The sequence below is a fragment of the Lacerta agilis genome, chromosome 18 (genome assembly GCF_009819535.1).
Source record: "Lacerta agilis isolate rLacAgi1 chromosome 18, rLacAgi1.pri, whole genome shotgun sequence".
Classification (NCBI taxonomy): Eukaryota; Metazoa; Chordata; class Lepidosauria; order Squamata; family Lacertidae; genus Lacerta; species Lacerta agilis.
Window position 1 is genome coordinate 4,317,520 of NC_046329.1, and position 20,846 is coordinate 4,338,365.

At 47.9% G+C, this 20,846-nt stretch overlaps 1 protein-coding gene across 9 annotated transcripts in view; it reads left to right on the plus strand.

The window, feature by feature from the left end:
* Nucleotides 1-20,846, plus strand: part of PTPRS (protein tyrosine phosphatase receptor type S) — a 170,932-nt gene that overhangs the window by 52,477 nt on the left and 97,609 nt on the right. For all 9 annotated transcript variants that reach the window (XM_033136957.1, XM_033136960.1, XM_033136958.1 and 6 more), the window contains exon 6: nt 16,570-16,839. In XM_033136957.1, coding sequence (XP_032992848.1) covers nt 16,570-16,839 — 270 coding nt within the window. The remainder of the gene's footprint in view (nt 1-16,569; nt 16,840-20,846) is intronic.

Here is a 20,846-nt window from a genome sequence, read left to right on the forward strand (position 1 = left end):
AAATACAGTATATTCTGGCGTATAAGACTACTTTTTAACCCAGGAAAATCTTCTCAGAAGTCGGGGGTCGTCTTATACGCCGGGTGGAGAATCTGCGGTCGAGTATATCTCAAACTCTATATTTTAACTGGAAAAGTTGGGGGTCGTCTTATACGCCGCAATATACGGTAATAATAATAATAAATTCCTGCACAACCGTTTCGATGCAAGCCGCGCTTCGCAAGACGGAAGCGACTCGCGGAACGAATTGATTCCGCCTTGCGAGGCACCGCTGCATCCCAGGTGCAAACTCACCTGGTTTGGCGCAGGGTTCCCCCGCAGTTCCCATGAAGACATGCCTTGAAGGGGTTTCCGAGGGCACCTCTTGGTCACAATATTCGGGCGGGCGGCCGAAAACCTCTTGGACGACGACTGACAATGCCAAGGTGGAAAAGGAGGAGAAGACTTCCCTTTTTTTTTTTGGTTTTTCTCTTTGGGGTGTAAATATTGTTAACCTTCTTTTCTCCGATCTTGCAGGGGCTTTTTTGCCAGATCTATGGATTAAGGGGTAGAATCCACCGGGGGGTGGGGTCCGATGGGGTGCGGGGGGGGGTCATTACTGCTGAATTGGCAAGGAAGGGCCGTGCTAACACCGGGGGGGGAGCGGTGGGGGGGGTGGCACATGGCTAAATGTTGTGGGGGAAGAAGACAGTCACAGGAAGCGAACTGGAAAAATGAAAAAAAAATATACGTATATATATGGACATTTTGAGATGGTATTTATTTTTTTAGCTCGATATTTTTATTTTTTATTTTTTAAGTTTAAAAAGGCGGAAATGCGAAAGGAAAGGAAAGGGAAGCGGTTGAAATTGGAGTTTGCCAGCCGTCAAGGCCTTTTTTTACTCTCTCTGTGTTTCCCTTATTTTTCTTCTCTCCTCATGTCATTGTGTTCTGCATCAAACCCCTTTAAAACATCCCTCAGAGCTACGAGAAGGTTGGTGTGGTTTTTTTTTCCCCTTTTTTACTTTCTTTACCCACATATTTTTTTACATTCCTTAAAATAAAAAAAATATTTAAAATTTTTAAAAAAGAAATATTTTTAAAAAAGAGAGAAATATAAAATAAACCTATATCTTATTATTGCGATATATATCCTTTTTTTCTTTAAAAAAAGTAATAAATAACTTAAAAATAAAACGGCAAATATATATATATATATATATATGACTGAATATTCTTTTTTTAAAAAAAGAGAGCGAAAAAGAAAGATCTCTGCATTTATATATATATCTATATATCAATATTTTATATATATTTTAAAAAAAAAAAGTTGACAAAGCGAGACCTCCCCCCCTCTTCGTTCTCGGGTCTCGTTGGAGATGAGATGAGTTGCATTGTGGGCCGTGTACTTTTCTCTTCTGCATCCCTTGGTTGCATCTCTGTGTGCACTTATTTCTGTCGTCATGGTTACCTTGCTGTATGGACATTTTGGGCCTGATCTGCATGACAGGAGAATGTTTACGAAGCAACGATCTTTTGCATGCCGGTCCTTTTCAGTTTTTCTTTTTTTTTTAATTAATATTATTTCTCCCGCCCCCTTTAAATTTTTATTGTTATTTCCGTTCTTTCAAATTGTGTGCGTGAGTGTGTGCGTGTATATATATAGATATAGATATATATATATACATATAATTTCAAAGGAACTTTTTTTTTTAACGTTATCGGTGGATTTTCCTCCCCTTTCCTGCAAATTTATTTCTTTTTGATTTTTGCTTTTTTCGTTTCTCTCTTTTTTTGTTTCTCTCCCACCCACCCCACCCCCCTTTTAAACCTTCCTTTGTCGGTTTGTCAGTCGGTTGATTTCGATCGGTTATGCTGTGCTGTAGTTTTATTCCGATTGCATTGTGGAAAGAAAAAAAAAAGCCAGTGTTCCTGCTTCCCTTTCTTCCACCCCCTCCTCCAAATCTACCTTCCCCCCCCCTTCCCACACCCCTCTGACGATTTAAACAACCTCCAACCTGAGAATATTGCAACCACACAGCTCTAATGCCTGTCTGAGGAACAGCCTCCCGGGACAAGGGGAAGGGGGGGGGGTCTCAGCTAGACAGTCCCGAAAGGAACTTGAGCTTTACATTTCATGGGCTGCTAAAAAAGGGGGGGATTTAAGCGTTGCCCTCAAGTTGACAGAACAATCCTGGACCCCCATCGTACAACCAGAAGTTTGCTTTCCTTAAACTCTAAATCGCTTCTGGATAACCACCGCACCCTGGAGCCGCATGCAAATCATTACACTCTTGCAAACCTTTTTACTTTGTCTTACTGCAAAGGAGTTTCAGAAATAGACTGGAAAGAGTTAGTTGCTGAATTGCAAAACTTAAAACCACGGAGAGACCTGGTCTAAATAGAGACATTGGATTCTTATCTCATTATACATGACAAAGCTATCTTCAGCCATCTCACCCCTTGCCTTTTCCTGTAAGGCCGATTGCAGTCGTTAACAGTCGTCAACAGGTTTTCCGCACCTATCAGCCAATCGCCCATCTCCCACCACCCTTCTGAGTAATACCCCTCCCCACTCCCTCACTATATTTAAGGGTCTGGTGACTTCCGTTTCAGTGTATCTGAAGAAGTGTGCATGCACACAAAAGCTCATACCAAGAACAAACTTAGTTGTTCTCTAAGGTGCTACTGGAAGGAATGTTTCTATTTTTTTTTATTTTTTTTTGCAAATCTGCGTTTATGATGCCACCATCAAGACCAGGGGTCAGCAGACTTTTTCAGCAGGGGGCCGGTCCACTGTCCCTCAGACCATGTGGGGGTCCGGACTATATTTTGGGAAAAAAATATATGAATGAATTCCTATGCCCCACAAATAACCCAGAGATGCATTTTAAATAAAAGGACACATTCTACTCATGTAAAAACACGCTGATTCCCTGACCGTCCGCGGGCCGGATTTAGAAGGCGATTGGGCCGGATCCTGCCCCCGGGCCTTAGTTCGCCTACCCATGGTCAAGACTGCTTTGCAGAGGGTTGGACTGGGCGACCCTTCCGATTCTGTGGCGCCAACAGACCATAGCTGCCGCCTACACACGTCATCGAATGATGACTGTCTGCAAAAGTTGTAAACGTTTAAAATAAGCCGATGAACAAACACCATGTTTGAAAGTACATCGCAGCAGGAGGATGAAAGAATTCTTTTTTAAAGCTTCAGCTAAACCGCTGGTTATTCTCAAGATCCCCCACAAAGTGCCTGGGGTTCCGCACAGAACAACATTGCACCCGTTGAGGCCTGCGGCCTTCTGAGACTTTGCAACAGGGATGGAGAGCCTGTGTGGCCCTCCAAAATACTGTTGGACTACAACGCCCATCATCCCTGACCGTTGGCCATGTTGGCTGAGGCGGGCAGCATCTAATAAGGACCAATTTCCTGCCCTTTTTAGTTCAGGGCTGGGTTACCTGCCCCCCTCCAGAGGGCTCTTTTTCTTATTTAGAATTTATATGCCACTCGGTGGCAGCAAAAACCCCTAAGCTGTTTACAAAAAATGTTTAAAGGATCATTGGAAACTGTCGGAAGCTTCCAAAGGGATTAAGATCAACGGCGAAACAGATTAAAATTGCATTATTTGTTGGACAAAATTAACTTTGCCTCCCTTTGTCACTGGCCACGACTACCCACCTGGGTGGCAACACGACAACAGGGCCTTCTCTGCAGTGGCTCCCCATCTGTGGAATGCTCTCCCCAGGGAAATTCGCCTGGCGCCTTCATTATGCACCCTTGGGCGCCAGGCAAAAACATTCATCATCGTCTTGGGTTGGCAGACATTTCATTGCCCTTTTAAAATGTGTTGGTAGGGGGCTACTGACTTTTTCTTCCAGTAGCACCTTAGAGACCAGCTAAGTTTGTTCTTGGTATGAAGCTTTCGTGTGCATGCACACTTCTTCAGATACACATGCACACGAGAGCTCATACCAAGAGCAAACTTAGCTGGTCTCTAAGGTGCTACTGGAAGGGTTTTTTTATTTTTTATTTTGTTTTGACTATGGCAGACCAATACCTGCCTGTAGCTGGCTTTCTCTTGTTTTTCTTATTATTATGTAGTATGTCTTTTTTATATCGTGGCTTTCTTGTGAACCGTCCCGAGGCCTGCAACTATAGGGCGCTATGCAAATTTAATAAATAATAATAATGAATGAATGAATAAATAAATAAAATGAACCACCTTTGCACACACTCCAGACAGCATCAGTTTGATAAGACTCCCCACTGCAAACTTTTGAAGGGTGTGCTGCTGCTTATAAATGTCTCTCTCTCTCTATCTGACACACACACACACACACACACACACACACGTTTTCCGGCATTCCCAAATCTCCCCCCCCTCACCCCTCTTCTATATACTTCTATTTCCTCAATTATGGCAAAGATGATAGCCTTATAAAACCCAGTGGGCACGTTCCTATTGTACAGGTATTAAAGCTGTGTGGTCGATCTGTTTGTGTATTTATTTATTGAGAAATCCGGTGCAGCTTTTGACAGTTACCTGTCTCATTATTATTTCCTCTCTCGTTTACTTTCGCTTTCTCTTCCTCTCTCTCTTTCCTTCCTTCCTTCCTTCTCTCTCTCTCTCTTTCTCTCTCTTGTCTGTCTTTCTCTAAAGACGCTGGTATTTCTATGCTCAAGAACGCCTGGGTGCTGGCGCTTTTTACATGCATAAACCTCATCCTTTCACCGATGCTCCCCTCGCTTCTGAGGTTCAGGGGTGGGGGGGGTGTGCCTCACCCTAGAACCCCCAAAAGCGGGGGATCTAGAACATGCCTCTGAACGCCAGTTTCTGGGTATCCCAAGCGGGGTCCGGTTCCCACAAGAAAGAGTCCCTAGATAGAAGTTTGATCTGGACCAGCGCAGCTCATCCAATTGTTCTCAAGAAACAATAGAGGTTTCTTCCCTGCACCAAGGCATCCTTGACCCCACTTGCCCTTTCCTCCGGAGATTAATTAGAGAGGCTTCACTCAGTGTCCCCTTGGCTGGGTTTTGCAAATGATTGCCGCAGCTAGAGGAACAGGGCGAGCTTGCAAGGCATCAGTCAAATTGCTTGTAAAGCAGGTTTTCCAAAGCTCACCTGACTGGGGATGGCAGGAGTCGTGGTCCAAAATCTCTGCAGGGCACCCATTTGGCGACGGCTGCTGTAGGGACACGAGGCAGCAATAACCCCCTAGAGTTAGAGTCTTCTGCAAACGTTACAGAAATGTGGAAAGTAAATGAAACACGTAAGGCTAGATCCCAGGCTTAGTTGAAATTGGGTCTTGTCAACAGCTATGGGGCAAGTGTAGTTGTCATGAGAAATTTCTTACAGCGTAGTCATGACTTGGGGTTGGTCCTGCCTGGGGGCAGACCCCTGCTAATTAACGACCTAAGTAATGTAGAAACAAAATAGAAAATTCCTTCCAGTAGCACCTTAGAGACCAACTGAGTTTGTTCTTGGTATGAGCTTTCGTGTGTATCTGAAGAAGTGTGCATGCACACGAAAGCTCATACCAAGAACAAACTCAGTTGGTCTCTAAGGTGCTACTGGAAAGAATTTTCTATTTTGTTTCGACTATGGCAGACCAACACGGCTACCCACCTGTAACTAAGTAATGTAGGACAACTAACTCCAATGAGCCTACTCTGAGTAGGACTTGGTTGGATGAAACCCTTGACGTTTAATCCCCCCCATTTATTTCAGTGGGAACTTAAGCACAGCTGACCTGCTCCGAATCCAACAGGTGGATGGAGCCTGTAGGGTAAAATTCCTTGAGGCGGGGTGGGGGTGGGGGCTGGCTTGTACCTTGTGCTAGTGTATGGGGTTAAGGCTACAGTGCTGACTAGGTGAGGGCAGGAATTTGAGAAGGCCACATCTCCATGAAGATTATTTTGTTGGAAAGTCAACATCTCCCACTCCTAAAAAAAGCAGAAACGTGAATTTTTGCAGTCTGGGACCTTCCCTGTCCTGTGGATTCCTCCACTGGGATTTCTCCCCACAGAGTAGTGTGGTATGTTTTGGGTTTTTTTTAGAGATAAAAATCCTCAGAAAGTTATCAGAGGTCCTCAGTTTTTAAGCTGATCTTCACTCCTTAACTTGCCCTCCTCCATGCCCTTTCAGGGGAGAGTCGGGCGTTTTCATATTACATTATCTCTTGAACCCCCAGCAGCTTCGAGACAACTTAATGGGGAGGGGGGATGTTTCCCCGAGGGAATAAAGTTTTGAAAAAAACACCACCTGTGAAGGAAGGACCATTCAAGGATAACCTGCCCGTTGTTAGGAGGACAGGTGTACTTGAAAACCTTGGAGATCTTCCAATTCCGCTGGGGTATAAACCAGCCCAGGCCCGTTACGGAAAAAAAAAATAACACGTATGTTCTGTAACATGCCTATGAAAAATAAAGCAAAAACTTTACAAAAAGCAAGTCCGTGGCCTACAGCGAGTAGAACAGGCATGGGCAAACTCGGCCCTCCAGATGTTTTTGGGACTACAACTCCCATCGTGCCCTGACCACAGGTCCCGTTAGCTAGGGATGATGGGAGTTGTAGTTTCAAAAACACCTGGAGGGCCGTGTTTGCCTATGCCTGAGGTTGAACGTCTGGCTGGCCACTGTTGCTGGACTATTCGGGCCCTGATCCAGCGGTGATCTTCTTAGGGCCCTTGCAGTAATAACCAAACCGATTTCAGGATATCGAGGCTTTGGGGTGACCATATCTCAGTATTTCACTGCTTGTGGTGCATTTGGAGGCCGTATCCAGTCATTGATGCGACATTAGCATCCAGTGTGGCGAAGCTGCATTAAGAGGTTGTTACTGCAATTCTCTCGTCCATAGGCTTCCTCTTTGTAAAGTTCTTGGATTTTTTTCCATACCTGTGTCCCAGATTTAGTGCCTTGACTTTATTTACTCTTTTGGCGTGACATCTTTTGCTTTCTCCCCCCCCCCCAAAAAAAAACTGAGTTCTCAGTATTGTTTGCTTTGGTGTAGGGAGGGTTGGATGGATGCGAGTGGCCCTGTGGTCTAAACCACAGAGCCTAGGGCTTGCCGATCAGAAGGTCGGCGGTTCGAATCCCCGCAGTGACGGGGTGATCTCCCGTTGCTCTGTCCCAGCTAGCAGTTTGAAAGCACGTCAAAGTGCAAGTAGATAAATAGGTACCGCTCCGGCGGGAAGGTAAACGGCGTTTCCGTGCGCTGCTCTGGTTCGCCAGAAGCGGCTTAGTCCTGCTGGCCACATGACCCAGAAAAACTGTGTGCGGACAAACGCCGGCTTCCTCGGCCTATAGAGCGAGATGAGCGCCGCAACCCCAGAGTCGTCAGCGACTGGACTTTAACTGTCAGGGGTCCTTTGCCTTTTTTTAAAAGGGAGGGTTAGGTTGGGTTTTTTTTTTTTTTTTGCAGGGTGAATCTCTTTAAACACCCCCCCCCAAAAAAAAACACCACTGAGGAATTCCCCACTCCCACCTCACCTGCAAACAAGGGACACCAGGGAGGTACCTATAATACAGAAAGTAAGATCATGGGTTGTCTTCAATGTCAGTCCTACTCAGAGCAGAGGCACTGAAATTAAAGGACACAGCCAACCATTAACTGTAGTAGGTCTACTCTTGAGTAGGATTTAGTTGGGTGCAAGCCATCCATCCAGCTTTCTTCCCTCATCTCTGGAACTCAAGAGTATTATTTATTAAAATTCAGTCATCTCCACATTTGCATTGAAAGAGAGAGAAAGAAAGAGAGAGAGAATGAAAGAAAGAAAGAGAGAGAATTGGTCGAGGGGGTAAGTGGAATGCCCCCTGCTATTTTTGGAAAGTCTGCTACTTTTAAAATCTGTATTATCTGAGCCGAAAAGATGCCGAACAAACTTTTAACAAGGATCCGTCAAATTAACACTCTGTTTCTGCAGAAGGATTTCTCAAGAGCTTCAGGGGAGTAAATGCCTTAAGACCAAATTACTTGCTGCAGGAACACTGTGCTATTCGTGATTTCGAAATCCTCTGCCTGCTTTTGTCTTATTATCCCTTTTTTGCATTGCTGTTCTCTTTGTTTTTAGGGGGGGTGGGTGGGTTGGGAATTTAGATTACACCTTGTCACACACACTGCAGACAAAAAAAAAACCAAAACAAAAACAACAACAAACCGTTTTAACTAATGCCACGTTTAATATGAGGGGGGGTGTCGGTCCGAGGATCCGGCCGGGATCCAATTTGACTTCCGAATGATCCCGTTTGCCCGCCGTGCAAAACGAACCAGCCGATACTTATGAAAAGGAAACCAGCTAAACAACCAAATTGGGGTGGGCGTTTAGACCAATTCCCCCCCCCCGTGAGTTGCTGTATTTGGGTAGCCAACACTCTAAATTGTGAAAGGGAGAACGAAAGATACCCATCTTTTTTTGGGGGGGGGGTAAAGTGGTAAATAACTCCACTCATATCCAGCTTATGGCAGGCAACGTAGCCTAAATTTGCACCCAGGGGAGATGGAAGGGAGAAAGGCCAGAGAGGTACGCACGAAGAAACCTGCTTGAGAAGGGACGGGACAGGTGTAATCTAATATTCACTACAAATATGTATATCAAGGCTGCACATTATTTTGCCCTTCCCTTTCCCTCCCCCCCCCCTCCTCATTTTGGAGTGAGACGGAACGGATTCCTCCGTCTCGCCCAAAATGCTAATAATGTCCGCCTTCTCACCTCATTCGGAGCTATGGGCTTTTGCTGGGCGTCAAAAAATGTTTGAAGACCATTTCGGTTTCCTTTGGTGCTTTCTCAACCAGATCACCCTTCAGTTTTGATTTTGTTTTTCCGTTGTGTGGTTGTTGTTTTTTTTTAGTATTTATTTGTTTTTGTTTTTAATTTTATTAAAAAGCAAAACCAAGCACAATTATATCCCCGCCCCGTTGTTTATGTCATACAATTGCAGTTGACTTCCGTTTTAACACGTTGCTTTTTAATTTCACATGGATTTGGGTTTTTTTTTTCCCCTCTCTCTCCCCCCCCCCCACAACCCCGACCCATGACCCTCCCACCCACCCGCCTTTCCCTTCCTGCCTTAATTTTTAATTGCTTTTCTACGTGAATCGGGGTATGAAGCAACGAGAACCCCCCCACACCTTCTTCCCGACATTCCTAACCCCTTGCGACCCCTTGCAAATTGTTCCTCTTCCATGGTAAAATCTGGGTGGGTCTGGGGTGGGGAGGGGGGGCGAGGCATGGTGGGGACAGATGATCATCATAAAGCAAAAAAAAAACCAGCAGGGAGACAATGGAACCAGAACCGTCCTCAGAAATTTCTTTCCAGCATGGGAGTTCGGTCTCAGGGCAGGCTGCGGGGGTCGCCATTCCCCGACAAACCTGGACTCTCCGTTCCTCTGCAACCAGGTCTGTAAAAAATAAATCAAATAAACCTTGCACCCCTGCTTTCCCCCTTCACCCCCTCATGGATCCTTTTGGTTCTCATCCGGGTCAAATAAGTAAGGACGGCAACAGGGTTTTTTAGAAGCAGACTGGTCTCTCTCCAGAGTCTCAGGCCGAGAGGAGGTCCTCTCAACTTTCTATCTCTTCCCCCCCATCGCCACCCCAAAACAGGACTTTTTACACACATAGTGTGTTCTCTGTCACTGAGCTGTACCTCTCCCCGCCAATAAAAGAAAAGCTGTAGAGATAAAATTACCGTATTTTTCGCTCCATAAGACACACTTTTTTCCTCCTGAAAAGTAAGGGGAAATGTCTGCGTGTCTTATGGAGCGAATGGTGGTCCCTGGAGCTGAATTGCCCAGGGGCCAAAAGAGGATCGTGCTTTTTATTTTACAAAGAGAAAAGGGGGTGTTGAAAGGACCCCGCTCAGCAGCTGATCAGCAAGAGATCGGGAGAGAGATAAGAGTCCCGGCTCCCTTTCAGCCCCACCCTCCATTGTTGAATGTGCTGCAGAGGGAGGTTGTTTGTTTCCCCAGCGACATGTGACAGGCTGATTAGATTATCTGTCTGGAAACTGTAGAAAAGGCTCCCTAGAAGCTCCCTAGAAGCTGCAGAAATGTGAGTTGAACCCCATAAAAACGGGGCTTTTCCTCTTTGCTTTTCCCCCTTTGCAAAAAAAGCTGCAAAACTTTTAGCTGATCCTCAAAAAACAGGGTTTTTCCCTTTGCAAAAAACGCTGCAAAACTTTTAGCTGATCCTCAAAAAAGGATCCAACTCTGTTAAAAAATAACAACAACAACAACAACAGAATCATGGAATTGTAGAGTCCAACCTACTGCAATGCTGGAATCTTCTGCCCAAGACTCTGAGATTAAGAGTCTTACGCTCTACCGACTGAGCCACTTAAAGTTTTGGGGTGCTGTGAGAGCACAGCCCCCCCCCAATTGTGTCTTTCGGGGCCACGATCTCACGTGAATCATGTGAGTTGCACAGGAACGCAGGCCCAGGAGATGGACTGGAGGTACGCAACTGCAACCATCTGCTTCCTGTTCTTGGCCAATCATTGTTAATCTTTACGTCCGAACTGGAAACTGGTTAGTTAAACGACTTCCCCCGCAATAAAACCATGGTTTAAACTAACCACAGTTTGCTCTTTTCAAATGTTAACAATAAACCATGGTTAGTTTAAACCTAACCGTCCAGAGCAGTTAGTTTGACCCTGACTTCCCCCGCAATAAAACCATGGTTTAAACTAACCACAGTTTGCTCTTTTCAAATGTTAACAATAAACCATGGTTAGTTTAAACCTAACCGTCCAGAGCAGTTAGTTTGACCCTGACTTCCCCCGCAATAAAACCATGGTTTAAACTAACCACAGTTTGCTCTTTTCAAATGTTAACAAGAAACCATGGTTAGTTTTAACCTAACCGTCCAGAGCAGTTAGTTTGACCCTGACTTCCCCCGCAATAAAACCATGGTTTAAAACTAACCACAGTTTGCTCTTTTCAAATGTTAACAATAAACCATGGTTAGTTTAAACCTAACCGTCCAGAGCAGTTTAACAGTGGGGAAAAACCCTCCGCCTTTGGGCACTCTCAAGATGTCCTTCGCCTAAAAGCCTTCCATGACTTCTGTAGCATCTCCACCTCATGACAGGGAGCTGAGATGGTGTTCAACCCGTATTTTCTTATTTTGTAGTTCTTTTTACGACACCTTCACTCCAAATGTTCCCTTCAACCTTACTCTCCCCAGCTTTGGCGTAAATATGCTCCCCCCGCCTGCCCCAAAAAAGTGTGGCCTCCTTCCTCCCAGTCAGCCATATGATCATCCGGTGAGGGGGGGAGTATCATGAATTGCTTCACACTGAATGTGAACGGGGGCCCATTTTCTCCTCCCATGGGAACATTTCCTTCCTTCCTTCCTTCCTGGCCACTTTGCGAGGAGAGCGGTGAAACGCTCTTCTTTATCCCCTCCCTGGCTAACTTGAGAACAACGATTGGGGTTCCCTTCAGACTTCGATTCACAGCATTGCTCTTTTGTTTTGAACTAGATTTTACTTAATTCTGGTTTGTTCTTTCTTTCCTTTCTTCCTTCTTCCCTTCCTCCCCTTCCCCTGTTTCCCCACCCCACCCCTCCAAATGCAAGTTCTCCTGTTCTGTTTCCAATTATAATTCTTTAGGTGTGTGGTTTTTTTTTTTATTCATTCCTGCCATTTGTTTTCCACCTGAACACCATTCCTGCTCCGTTCAGTTGAATACCGCACAAGTTTTCTTCCACTTTATTCTTCCCTTGTTACTCCCATCCCTTCCCAGAAACTGCATTCCCAACCCCGTTGAATTTTTTATTTTATTTTTTAAAAAAGCTCATTCCTCCTGCCCACTTTTCCCTCCTGCGTTCCTTCAGCCGGTTCCCTCCTTCGTTCTCCAAAGTCCCGTCCCTCCATTTTGATTCGAAAAAAACGGGCTCCATTTTAAAAAAATCTATTATTTCTCTGAACTGCCACTTGTGACTGAATTTGGACAGCATCCCAAGCAGAGGAGTCGACATTTAGTCTCAAAAGGAATAAATGTTTTTTGTTTTATTTTTATTTTATTTTTTGGAAGAGGCCAAGATTCCCTCACACTTCCATCTCTTGAGGTGAATCTGTGTCTCTCCCAAGGCGTTGCTGGACGACGACTCTCAGTCGGGCCCCAACCAACGGACTCAGGGATGATGAGAATTGTAGTCCAGCAGTGTTTAGAAGGTCACAGGTTAAGATCCCTAGTTAAGATCATGTTGGGAGGCAGCAGTGAGCAGATTCATTTAGATCAGGGGTGGCCAACTCCCAAGGGACTGCGATCTACTCACAGAGTTAAAAACCGGCAGTGATCTACCCCCTTTTTTGGAGTTTAGGTCCAAGTTTTTGAGTTGTTTTTTAAGGAGGAGGAAAGCGCCGTTTTGCAGGGCGAAAATGTTGAGCTTTTTTTTTAAGGGGAGCCATAGTTGTTGAGCTTCTTTGGGGGGGGGGGAGCCAGTGATCTACTACAGGCTTCCAGTGATCTACCGGTAGATCACGATCTACCTGATGGACATGCCTGATTTAGATCATAGGCATGCTGCCTTGTACAGAGTCAGAACCTTGGGCCATTTACAGGTGAAACTCGAAAAATTAGAATATCGTGGAAAAGTCCGTTTACGTAAGCAATTGTTTTCATTAGCTACTGGAGTTTTATATATGAGATAGACTCATGACACGCAAAGCGAGATATGTCAAGCCTTTGCTTGTTATAATTGTGATGATTATGGCGCGCAGCTGATGAAAACCCCAAAGTTGAGATTGTTAATTTGGGGTTCTCATCAGCCGTATGCCATAATCATCACAATTATAACAAATAAAGGCTTGACGTATCTCGCTTTGCATGTCATGAGTCGATCTCATATATTAGTTTCAACTTTTCAGTTGAATTACTGAAAGAAACGAACCTTTCCACGATATTCCAATTTTTTCGAGTTTCACCTGTAATTTAGTATTGCCCGCACTGGCAATACTAAATTACAGGTGGCAATTACTAAATTACTCTGCTGGCAGAGCCTTGCAGTGTTTCGGAGAGGGGCGTTTCCAGTCCAACCCGGAGATGCCGGGGATCGAATCCAGTCGTCCCAAGATTGTCTTCAGCTGAGGTAGAGCGTTCCTTGCCCTGAACATACAAGTCTCTTAACCCTCGTGGTTGAGAGTAAAAAGGGGACGATTTAAATAGGAATATGGGGAGCTGCCTTGCAACCAGCCCACCTGGAAGGAGTGGAGCTTAAGGCTGAACACAACCCAGTGAAGTTGCAGGAGGGATTACTTTGAAATCTTCATAACGTGCTAAATCGGGGGGGGGGGGGGAGAGCTCTCTTGCAGCAGGGCCCTGGACATTGCAGGGCCCCTACCCAGAAACCAGTCTTCCCAGGCAGTTCCACGGCCTTTAGATCGCTGCCCCCCACCCACTTCTGGGGCCAGGGGGAGAACAGGAGATTTTCAGAATTCCTACAGAATAAAATAAGAAAATGGACCCGCCCCTGCCTGCTCCCACCCCATCCCGGGAAAAGCACCCTCTCCTTGCCCTTTTTTTGCGCCCCTGCCCCCTCATTTAAAGGTCTGGAAAGCATCCATCCATCCATCCTTTCGTTTGTTTGTTTCTCGAAGTTGCCCGTTTCCATGGACTTGTTTTTCCTTCCTCTTATGATTATTATCAATTGTTTATTATTATTATTATTATTATTATTATTATTATTATTATTATTATTATGCCAGGGCTGCGATGTGCCAATGTTAAAACCTACTGCGCATTGGTTCACATCGGCAAGAAAAAATAAAGAAAATGAGTATGCAGCATTTTTTAAAAAAGTGGGTCCCCCCCCCCAACCCTTAACCCTTCTCTCTCTCTCTCTCTCTCTCTCTCTTTCTCTCTCCTGGTCTCTATCTCTTTTTCTATTTTCCTTACCCATGTGGGCAGTTGCAGTGGCCCACAAACCAGTTCCATCTCCTTTCCTCCTCCTCCTCCTTCCTCTCTCTCTCTCTCTCTCTCTGTCTCTTTCTCCTCTTCTTCCTCCTCCTCTCGTTCTCGTCTCTCCATTCTTCTCTTCTGCATGATGTTTGTGATTCTGAGAGCTGCATCTATTGATGGAATCATGTCAGATCTTTTCAAAGAGGCTTCGTTAGGGTTTCAATGCCCGAAAACCACAAAAATTTCATTAGAGTTTCTCATCTTTTCCCTGTCGCTGGCATTCGCCTTGCCCCCTCTCGCCATGCACTCCTCTGGGTCGCTTTGTGGAGGCGGGGTGGGGGGGTGGGGGGTGAGGAAAGGAGAGGGGGGACCCCTCACCACCACCACCCAGAGGGGACACCTTTGTGAACTCCCTGCTTCTGGTTTGCAGGCTAGATTTTGGCCACCTCCAGGGAACAAGCCCCCTTCCCCTCCCACCCAGCTGCCAATCCCACCCCCTTTTTTAATTTTTACCTGTCTTAAGTTTGGGGGGGCCTGCAGCGAGAACTGCTCTGTCCCTCCAGTCTCCCTTAGGAGCTGTGCACATTTCTAGAAAGGACCAAGGCTTTGAGCCCATGCAGATAGATGTTCAATGTAGCCCACATCTGCACCAGATGTTAGGATGAGGGGGGGAAGCCGCCAGCCAGCCAGCCGCCCCCCCCCTAAAAAATTTGTCGGACTCCCAAGTCCCACCAGCCCCTGCAGCCAGCATGGCCAATGGCCGAGGTACAGTGGTGTCCAAACGTTTTTCAAAGAGGGCCGGATTTGATGAAGTGAAGGGCCGTGAGGGCCGACCAAAGTTGTTGACTTTTTTTTAGGGTTGAAGTTGTTAGGAAATAAACTGCCACAGGGGGGGGGAATTAAACCGACCGGCGAGCCGGATTAGGCCTCCGTAATGGAGTTTGGACATGCCTGGCCGAGGATGATGGGCGTTGTAGTCCAACTGTGTCTCGAAGGCCGCGGGTTCCTAATTCCTGACCTGAGAAGCAGTGTGTCCCTGCTGCATGCAAGGGAGGGAGGAAACAGTGGCGTAGCAAGCATCTGCGCTGCTGGGGGCGGCGGCGGCGCAGAGGCACCCCCCTTGGGGGAGGGGCATGCCGCGTGCACCGTGATGTCATTGTGACGTCACGGCGCACGTGGATGCAGAAAGGGGGAATTTCCCCCTTTCCGTGGTTTTTTTTCGGCGGGGGGTGGTCCAGCGAGGAGGGGGTGTCATGCCAGTGACAAGCATGACACCCCCCCTCGCTGGCCTGTGGCCCCCCCCCCGCCGAAAAAAAGCGGCGGAAAGGGGAAAAAGAGAAGCAGAGCAGGCGCATGGCATGACACCCCCTCCTCGCTGGCCCACCCCCCGCCGAAAAATAGCCGCTGGAAGGGGGGAAAGGTGACATGCACCTGTTTGGGCCTGCCCGGCGGGGTGGGGGTGGGCTGGCCAAAGTGTCACCCCCCCTCCCCTGGAACTAGGGGTGTCCCACCCCCCCTTGCTACGCCCCTGGGAGGGAATAATGCCTCCATTTGGGAGAGGCATTCCCTCCTGAGAGCGGGGGGGGGGTAAACTGTGCCCCCGCGCCAGACATGTTGTTGGAGTCCATTTCCCATCAGCAAACAGAGACGGCGGGAGTTTTAGCCCAGCGGCATCTGGAGGGTCGCAGGCTCCGCAAACAGGGCTTCTGCTTTTTTTCACCAAAGCTCAGTTATGGCACCTCGAATGTGGGCGCCATTGTAAGAGAACTAGAGAGGTGTTCGTGGTGAGTTCCGGCACCTTCCCCCCCCCTTAGAAATACAGCACTTTTTGCAACCCCTGTCCTAATGGGTAGGTGGGTCTTCCTTCCCTTTTGGAAAGGCGACGCGGGTGGTTCCGTGTGCGAAATATGCACCAGTCCCGGCCTTCCTACTGATGCCAGGCGTGTGTGACCTTCTCGCCTGAAAATTGGCATTCCCCTTTCCCACCCCCCCTCTCCCTTTCTCCAGTCTCGCTTCCCCCCCCCACTATTTTGTTTCGAGGGGTGTTGGTCTCTGGAGGGGGCCAACTTAGCTTTGCAAGGGTCCGCTTTGAAAACCCGGTTTCGGATTTGAGGGAAGGTCCCCTTCCCTTTGCCTCCGCCGGAAAGGGGCCTTGCCGAAAGTGTTTTGGGAAGGGGAGTAGAAGGATAGCCCGCCCCCCCCCAACATACGCCGGGAGGGGGCCCCACAGCCCGGAAGCGCCACGCCCAACTTCTTTTGCTCCTTTAAAGATGAGAAATTGCTAATAAATTTTTGTGTATTTATTTGTGCTGTGATGGGTCTTAAAATCGATCAATGGACTCCTGTTGCTATGAAATACCGCTTTCATGTCTATATTCTACATATCGTTTGTGAAAGTAAAGTTATTTTTCGAAGTTCTGTTCGTTTGGTTTTTTCCTTTATTGATTGATTATATCATTTCTCGGTATTCTGATGGTTTTTAATTTCAGCTTCTTCTTCTTTTTGTTTCCCCCCCTCCCCTTTTAAATGAAGGAACGACAACAAAATGATAAGAGCTGAAGCCCCATCTGTATTTAAAAATCTCTTCTGCTCTTCTTTCCCCCCTCTCTCTCTTTCCTTTTTCTTTCCCCCACCCCCTTTTTTATTTTGCTTTTGGTTTTGTTACCTCTGTGCCTTTTGTCCGCAGTTCGCCGCGTGGCCCCCCGCTTCTCCATCCCCCCCTCCAGCCACGAGATCATGCCCGGGGGCAACGTCAACATCACCTGCGTGGCGGTTGGCTCCCCCATGCCCTACGTCAAGTGGATGCAGGGGGCGGAAGACCTGACGCCGGAGGACGACATGCCCGTGGGGCGGAACGTCCTGGAGCTGACCGACGTCAAGGACTCGGCCAACTACACCTGCGTGGCCATGTCTAGCCTGGGCGTCATCGAAGCCGTGGCTCAGATCACTGTGAAATGTAAGCGGGGACATCCGGCCACTTTTCCTGCCTGGCATGATGGGGGCTCCGCTCGAGTCTTCGGGGGGGGGCAGATCTCCGCAGCCCATAGCTGTCAAGTCTCCCTTTTTTTGCGGGAAACTCCCTTATTCCAAGCCGTTTCCCGCAGCTATCCCTTATTGTTGATATCCCTTAAATTTCCCTTATTTCCGGGAAGGAGAGTTGGAGTCCGGGGACTCCTTGGGTCCCTGCCTTTCTCAGCCCTGCCTGCCTGCCTACCTCACAGGACTGTTGTGGGGATTAAATGAGGACTAGGACCAGGGAGCTCCTTGGAGAAAAAGGTGGAATATAGATACCTAATAACAAACAGACAGACAGACAGGTATATAAAGAAGAAGATAAAATAGGCGAATGTTTCTCGGCAACAAGTGCTCAGATTAAGCATTGCTGCCCCTAACTGGAGGCAGAGCAGAGCCAACCTGGCCAGAAGCCATCAGCGGTCCTCTCCTCCTGCATGAATTGGCCTAATCCTTTTCTAAACCCATCCAAGTTGGTGCCCATCGCTGCTCCCTGCGGCAGGGAGTTCCAGAGGTTAACCGTGTGCTGCGTGAATAAGTGCATTCTTTTCTCTGCCCTGATTTCTCTTTCCTGGGAGCTCTTTCCTGGTGTAAATTAATTTGTAGCCTGGGGGGGCAGGGGATTACCGCAGGGTGGACTGTCCCTGAGAACTGAAGACTGTCCCCGGGACAGGTGAGGGTGCTGATCCCTTATTTTCAAATCCGAAACTTGACAGCTATGCCGCAGCCCTCTCTGTTCTCACATGGCCAAGGGTCCAGTCCGATTAGCAGAGCCAGGGGGAAGCTGTGCCCTTCCACATGCTGCTGGACTCCAACTCCCATCAGCCCCCAGCGAGTGGGACCGATGCGAAGGGTGATGGCAGTGGGAGCCCAGCAAGATCTGGAGGTCATCGTCATTCATCATCCCTTTCCTTCCTCCGTTTGCATCAAGAGTCTCCCAGTTTGCCTCCCAGCTGGAAGGACTGTTGCTTAAGCCCCACGCCTGTTTTCGGCTTCACGGCTTGTTTGCACGGCTCCCTGCTTTTCCTGCATGGCCCATCTGTCGGTCAGCTGCTCCTCCTTGCATGTTCCATGGCCGATCTGGAGAGCTGGACCAGGGCTTGCTTCCTCTGGGGCATAGCTGTCAAGTTTCGGATTTGAAAATAAGGGATCAGCAGTCTCACCTATCCCGGGGACAGTCACATGTCAGTGGTGGGCGGAGCCAGAAGCAAAAGTGGGCGGAGCAGCAATGTAAACTCCAAGCAGGCTCGGGCTCGGAGCAGAGCAAAGAGGAGGGCAGCCAGCAAAGAGGAGGGCAGCCATGTGCTCCGTGCGATGGAGCCCCATCGTCTTCTTGTCTGATCCCATCAAAACAGGACAGGAAGCAGCAGCTGCTCAAAGGCAGCCAGGCTCCGCCCGCCAGCTAACCCTATTGGCCGGCTGAGGGGCTCGGCGGCAACGGATAGGGGCTGATGCAGGGGGAGGAATACACCCCCCTGTAAGCACGGGAAACGGCTCCCACTTGCTTTGAGGGCTGAGGCTTTTCTCTCCAAGTAGGCGAGGTCTTCCCACCCAGTCCCTGGCCAGCAGGGGAGGAGCTGCTTCCATTAAAAACGGGAAATTTAAGGGAAATAAAAAAATAAGGGAGAGCGGCGGGAAACTGCTTGAAATAAGGGAGAATCCCGGGGAAAACGGGATACTTGACAGCACTGCTCTGGGGCCTGGAGTGATGCTGACAGGGCAGAACTTTTGGTCAGGGTGAGGCTGCGGCTCCCGGGCTCAGTCGGCTGGTACAGCACCCCAACCCCTTTCGCTCGCAGGCGTAGAGGAAGCATGAATGAAGCTTTTCAGAGTTGCATCTGCGTGTGACGTCACTGCTAACCATCTGTCAGGCCAGCTTCTGCATGTCTCCCAAGTCGCCCGAGAGCTCTTAACTAGAGGCTGCTGCATGGGAATGAAAGAAATCCTGGGCTTTTCGGGAAAACTCTGGACGTGGCCAAACGCACCTTGGGTACCCCGTGCATCCGTTCTTAAGTGTGCACGAGTTTCCTGTGAATTTTGCATGAGCCTGGTGTCTTCTTTGCCAGCGTTGTACGATGTGTGACCGTTCACTTAACACTTCCGTTCGTTGTTTTTTTTAATAAAGCATGCGGCATTTCTGCAGAGCGACGACAGCAAAAAATAAAATAAAAAAATGGGCAGGCCTCTGCCCCCGAGGAGATTACAGTCAACCATTTGACACAGGGATAAGAGGGAGCTGGGAAACGAGGAACGGCTGGGGGGACAGAGGACACACACTTGGTTTTGGGTTGTGTTCAGGCTTGCTCCGTCGTAGAGAACGAGTTGAGCCAAAGAAGTGGCTGAGGAAGGAGGCTTAGAAGAGTGGCTTTGAAAGGGGCAGAGCGGGCATCAGATATGTGTTCTCTAATGGAGTTGGGGGGGGGGGTGTTAAAGGGGCTCTTGGGAGGGGTTGAACCTGAAAGCCCCGAGTTTAAACCTTGCCATCTCCAGTTAATACGCTCAAGTAGCAGAGACTGGGAAGGGCCCTAAAGGGAGACATTGTCGATCAGCAGAAAGTCTGGACTCCGTGGGCCAGTGGTCAGACTCAGTACAGAGGGGGCTTTCTGTGTTCTCTCCCCCTGCCCCAGCCGCCCAATAACAAACTGTTGCAGAAATAATATTGAGCAGGTTATAATCATAAACACAAATTGCCCCCTTCCCGTAGGAACAGTAGTTTGGCGGTAGTTACCCCATGAGAGGTAGCAGACTCTCCTTCCCTGGAGGTTTTTAAGCTGAGGTTGGGGTGCCCGCTTCTCATGTAGGATCTAGTAGAGATTCCTGGGTTCCAGGGGGGTTGGACTGGATGACCCTTGGGGTACTTTTCAACTCCCATAATTTCAGGATTCATATTACATTTACTCATATTACTCAGCCACAATGGATACCGGTTGGAAGTTTGTCGAATGTTATCTGTTCATTCTGCACTGTCCTGTTTCCCTTCTGTTTTTGTTTAAACCAGAGGTAGGCAAACTTTAGGTCCAGGGACCAGATCCGGCCCGATCGCCTTCTAAATCCAGCACGTGAACGGTCCAGGAATCAGCGTGTTTTTACATGCGTAGAATGTGTCCTTTTATTTAAAATGCATCTCTGGGTTATTTGTGGGGCATAGGAATTCGTTCATTCTTATTTTTTTCAAAATATAGTCCGGCCCCCCACAAGGTCTGAGGGACAGTGGACCGGCCCCCTACTGAAAAAAAGTTTGCTGACCCCTGGTTTAAACCAATTCACGAACCAAGAACCTATACACTGACCACCGTTAAAACACCATGTGTCACAGATACTTCTGCAAATTTATCATGCTGTTTTCATGGTACCCAAATGCCATGAGAAGACCTGGTCTGTTTATTTGTATCGTTCGTTATTCCTGAGATCCTTGTCTCTAAAACCCAATAAAACATTTTAAAAAAGAGCGGAGGGGGTTTGAGTAACCAGTTCCTCCTCCTCCAGATCTTCGTTATCTTCGAACATTATTATGTTCTGAAATAGGGGTCCCCAAACTAAGGCCCGTGGGCCAGATCCAGCCCAATCGCCTTCTCAATCTGGCCTGTGGTCGGTCCGCAGCATGTTTTTACATGAGTAGAATGTGTCCTTTTATTTAAAATGCATCTCTGGGTTATTTGTGGGGCATAGGAATTCGTTCATTTTTCCCCCCCAAAATATAGTCTGGCCCCCCACAAGGTCTGAGGGACAGTGGACCGGCCCCCTGCTGAAAAAGTTCGCCGACTCGCTGTTCTAAAAGCGATCCCTATCCCTTCCCACTTTCCTGCACGCTCCCTAGAACGGTGGGTATTTTGCCCTTTCCAAGATGTTTCCCCAGCGCGTGACGTGTTCCAAAATGGCGGCCGTGCTCAAGGCGTTCAACTCGCACCTGGCCGCTTTGGTAGCTGTGTCTCCTTTTAGACACACACACAC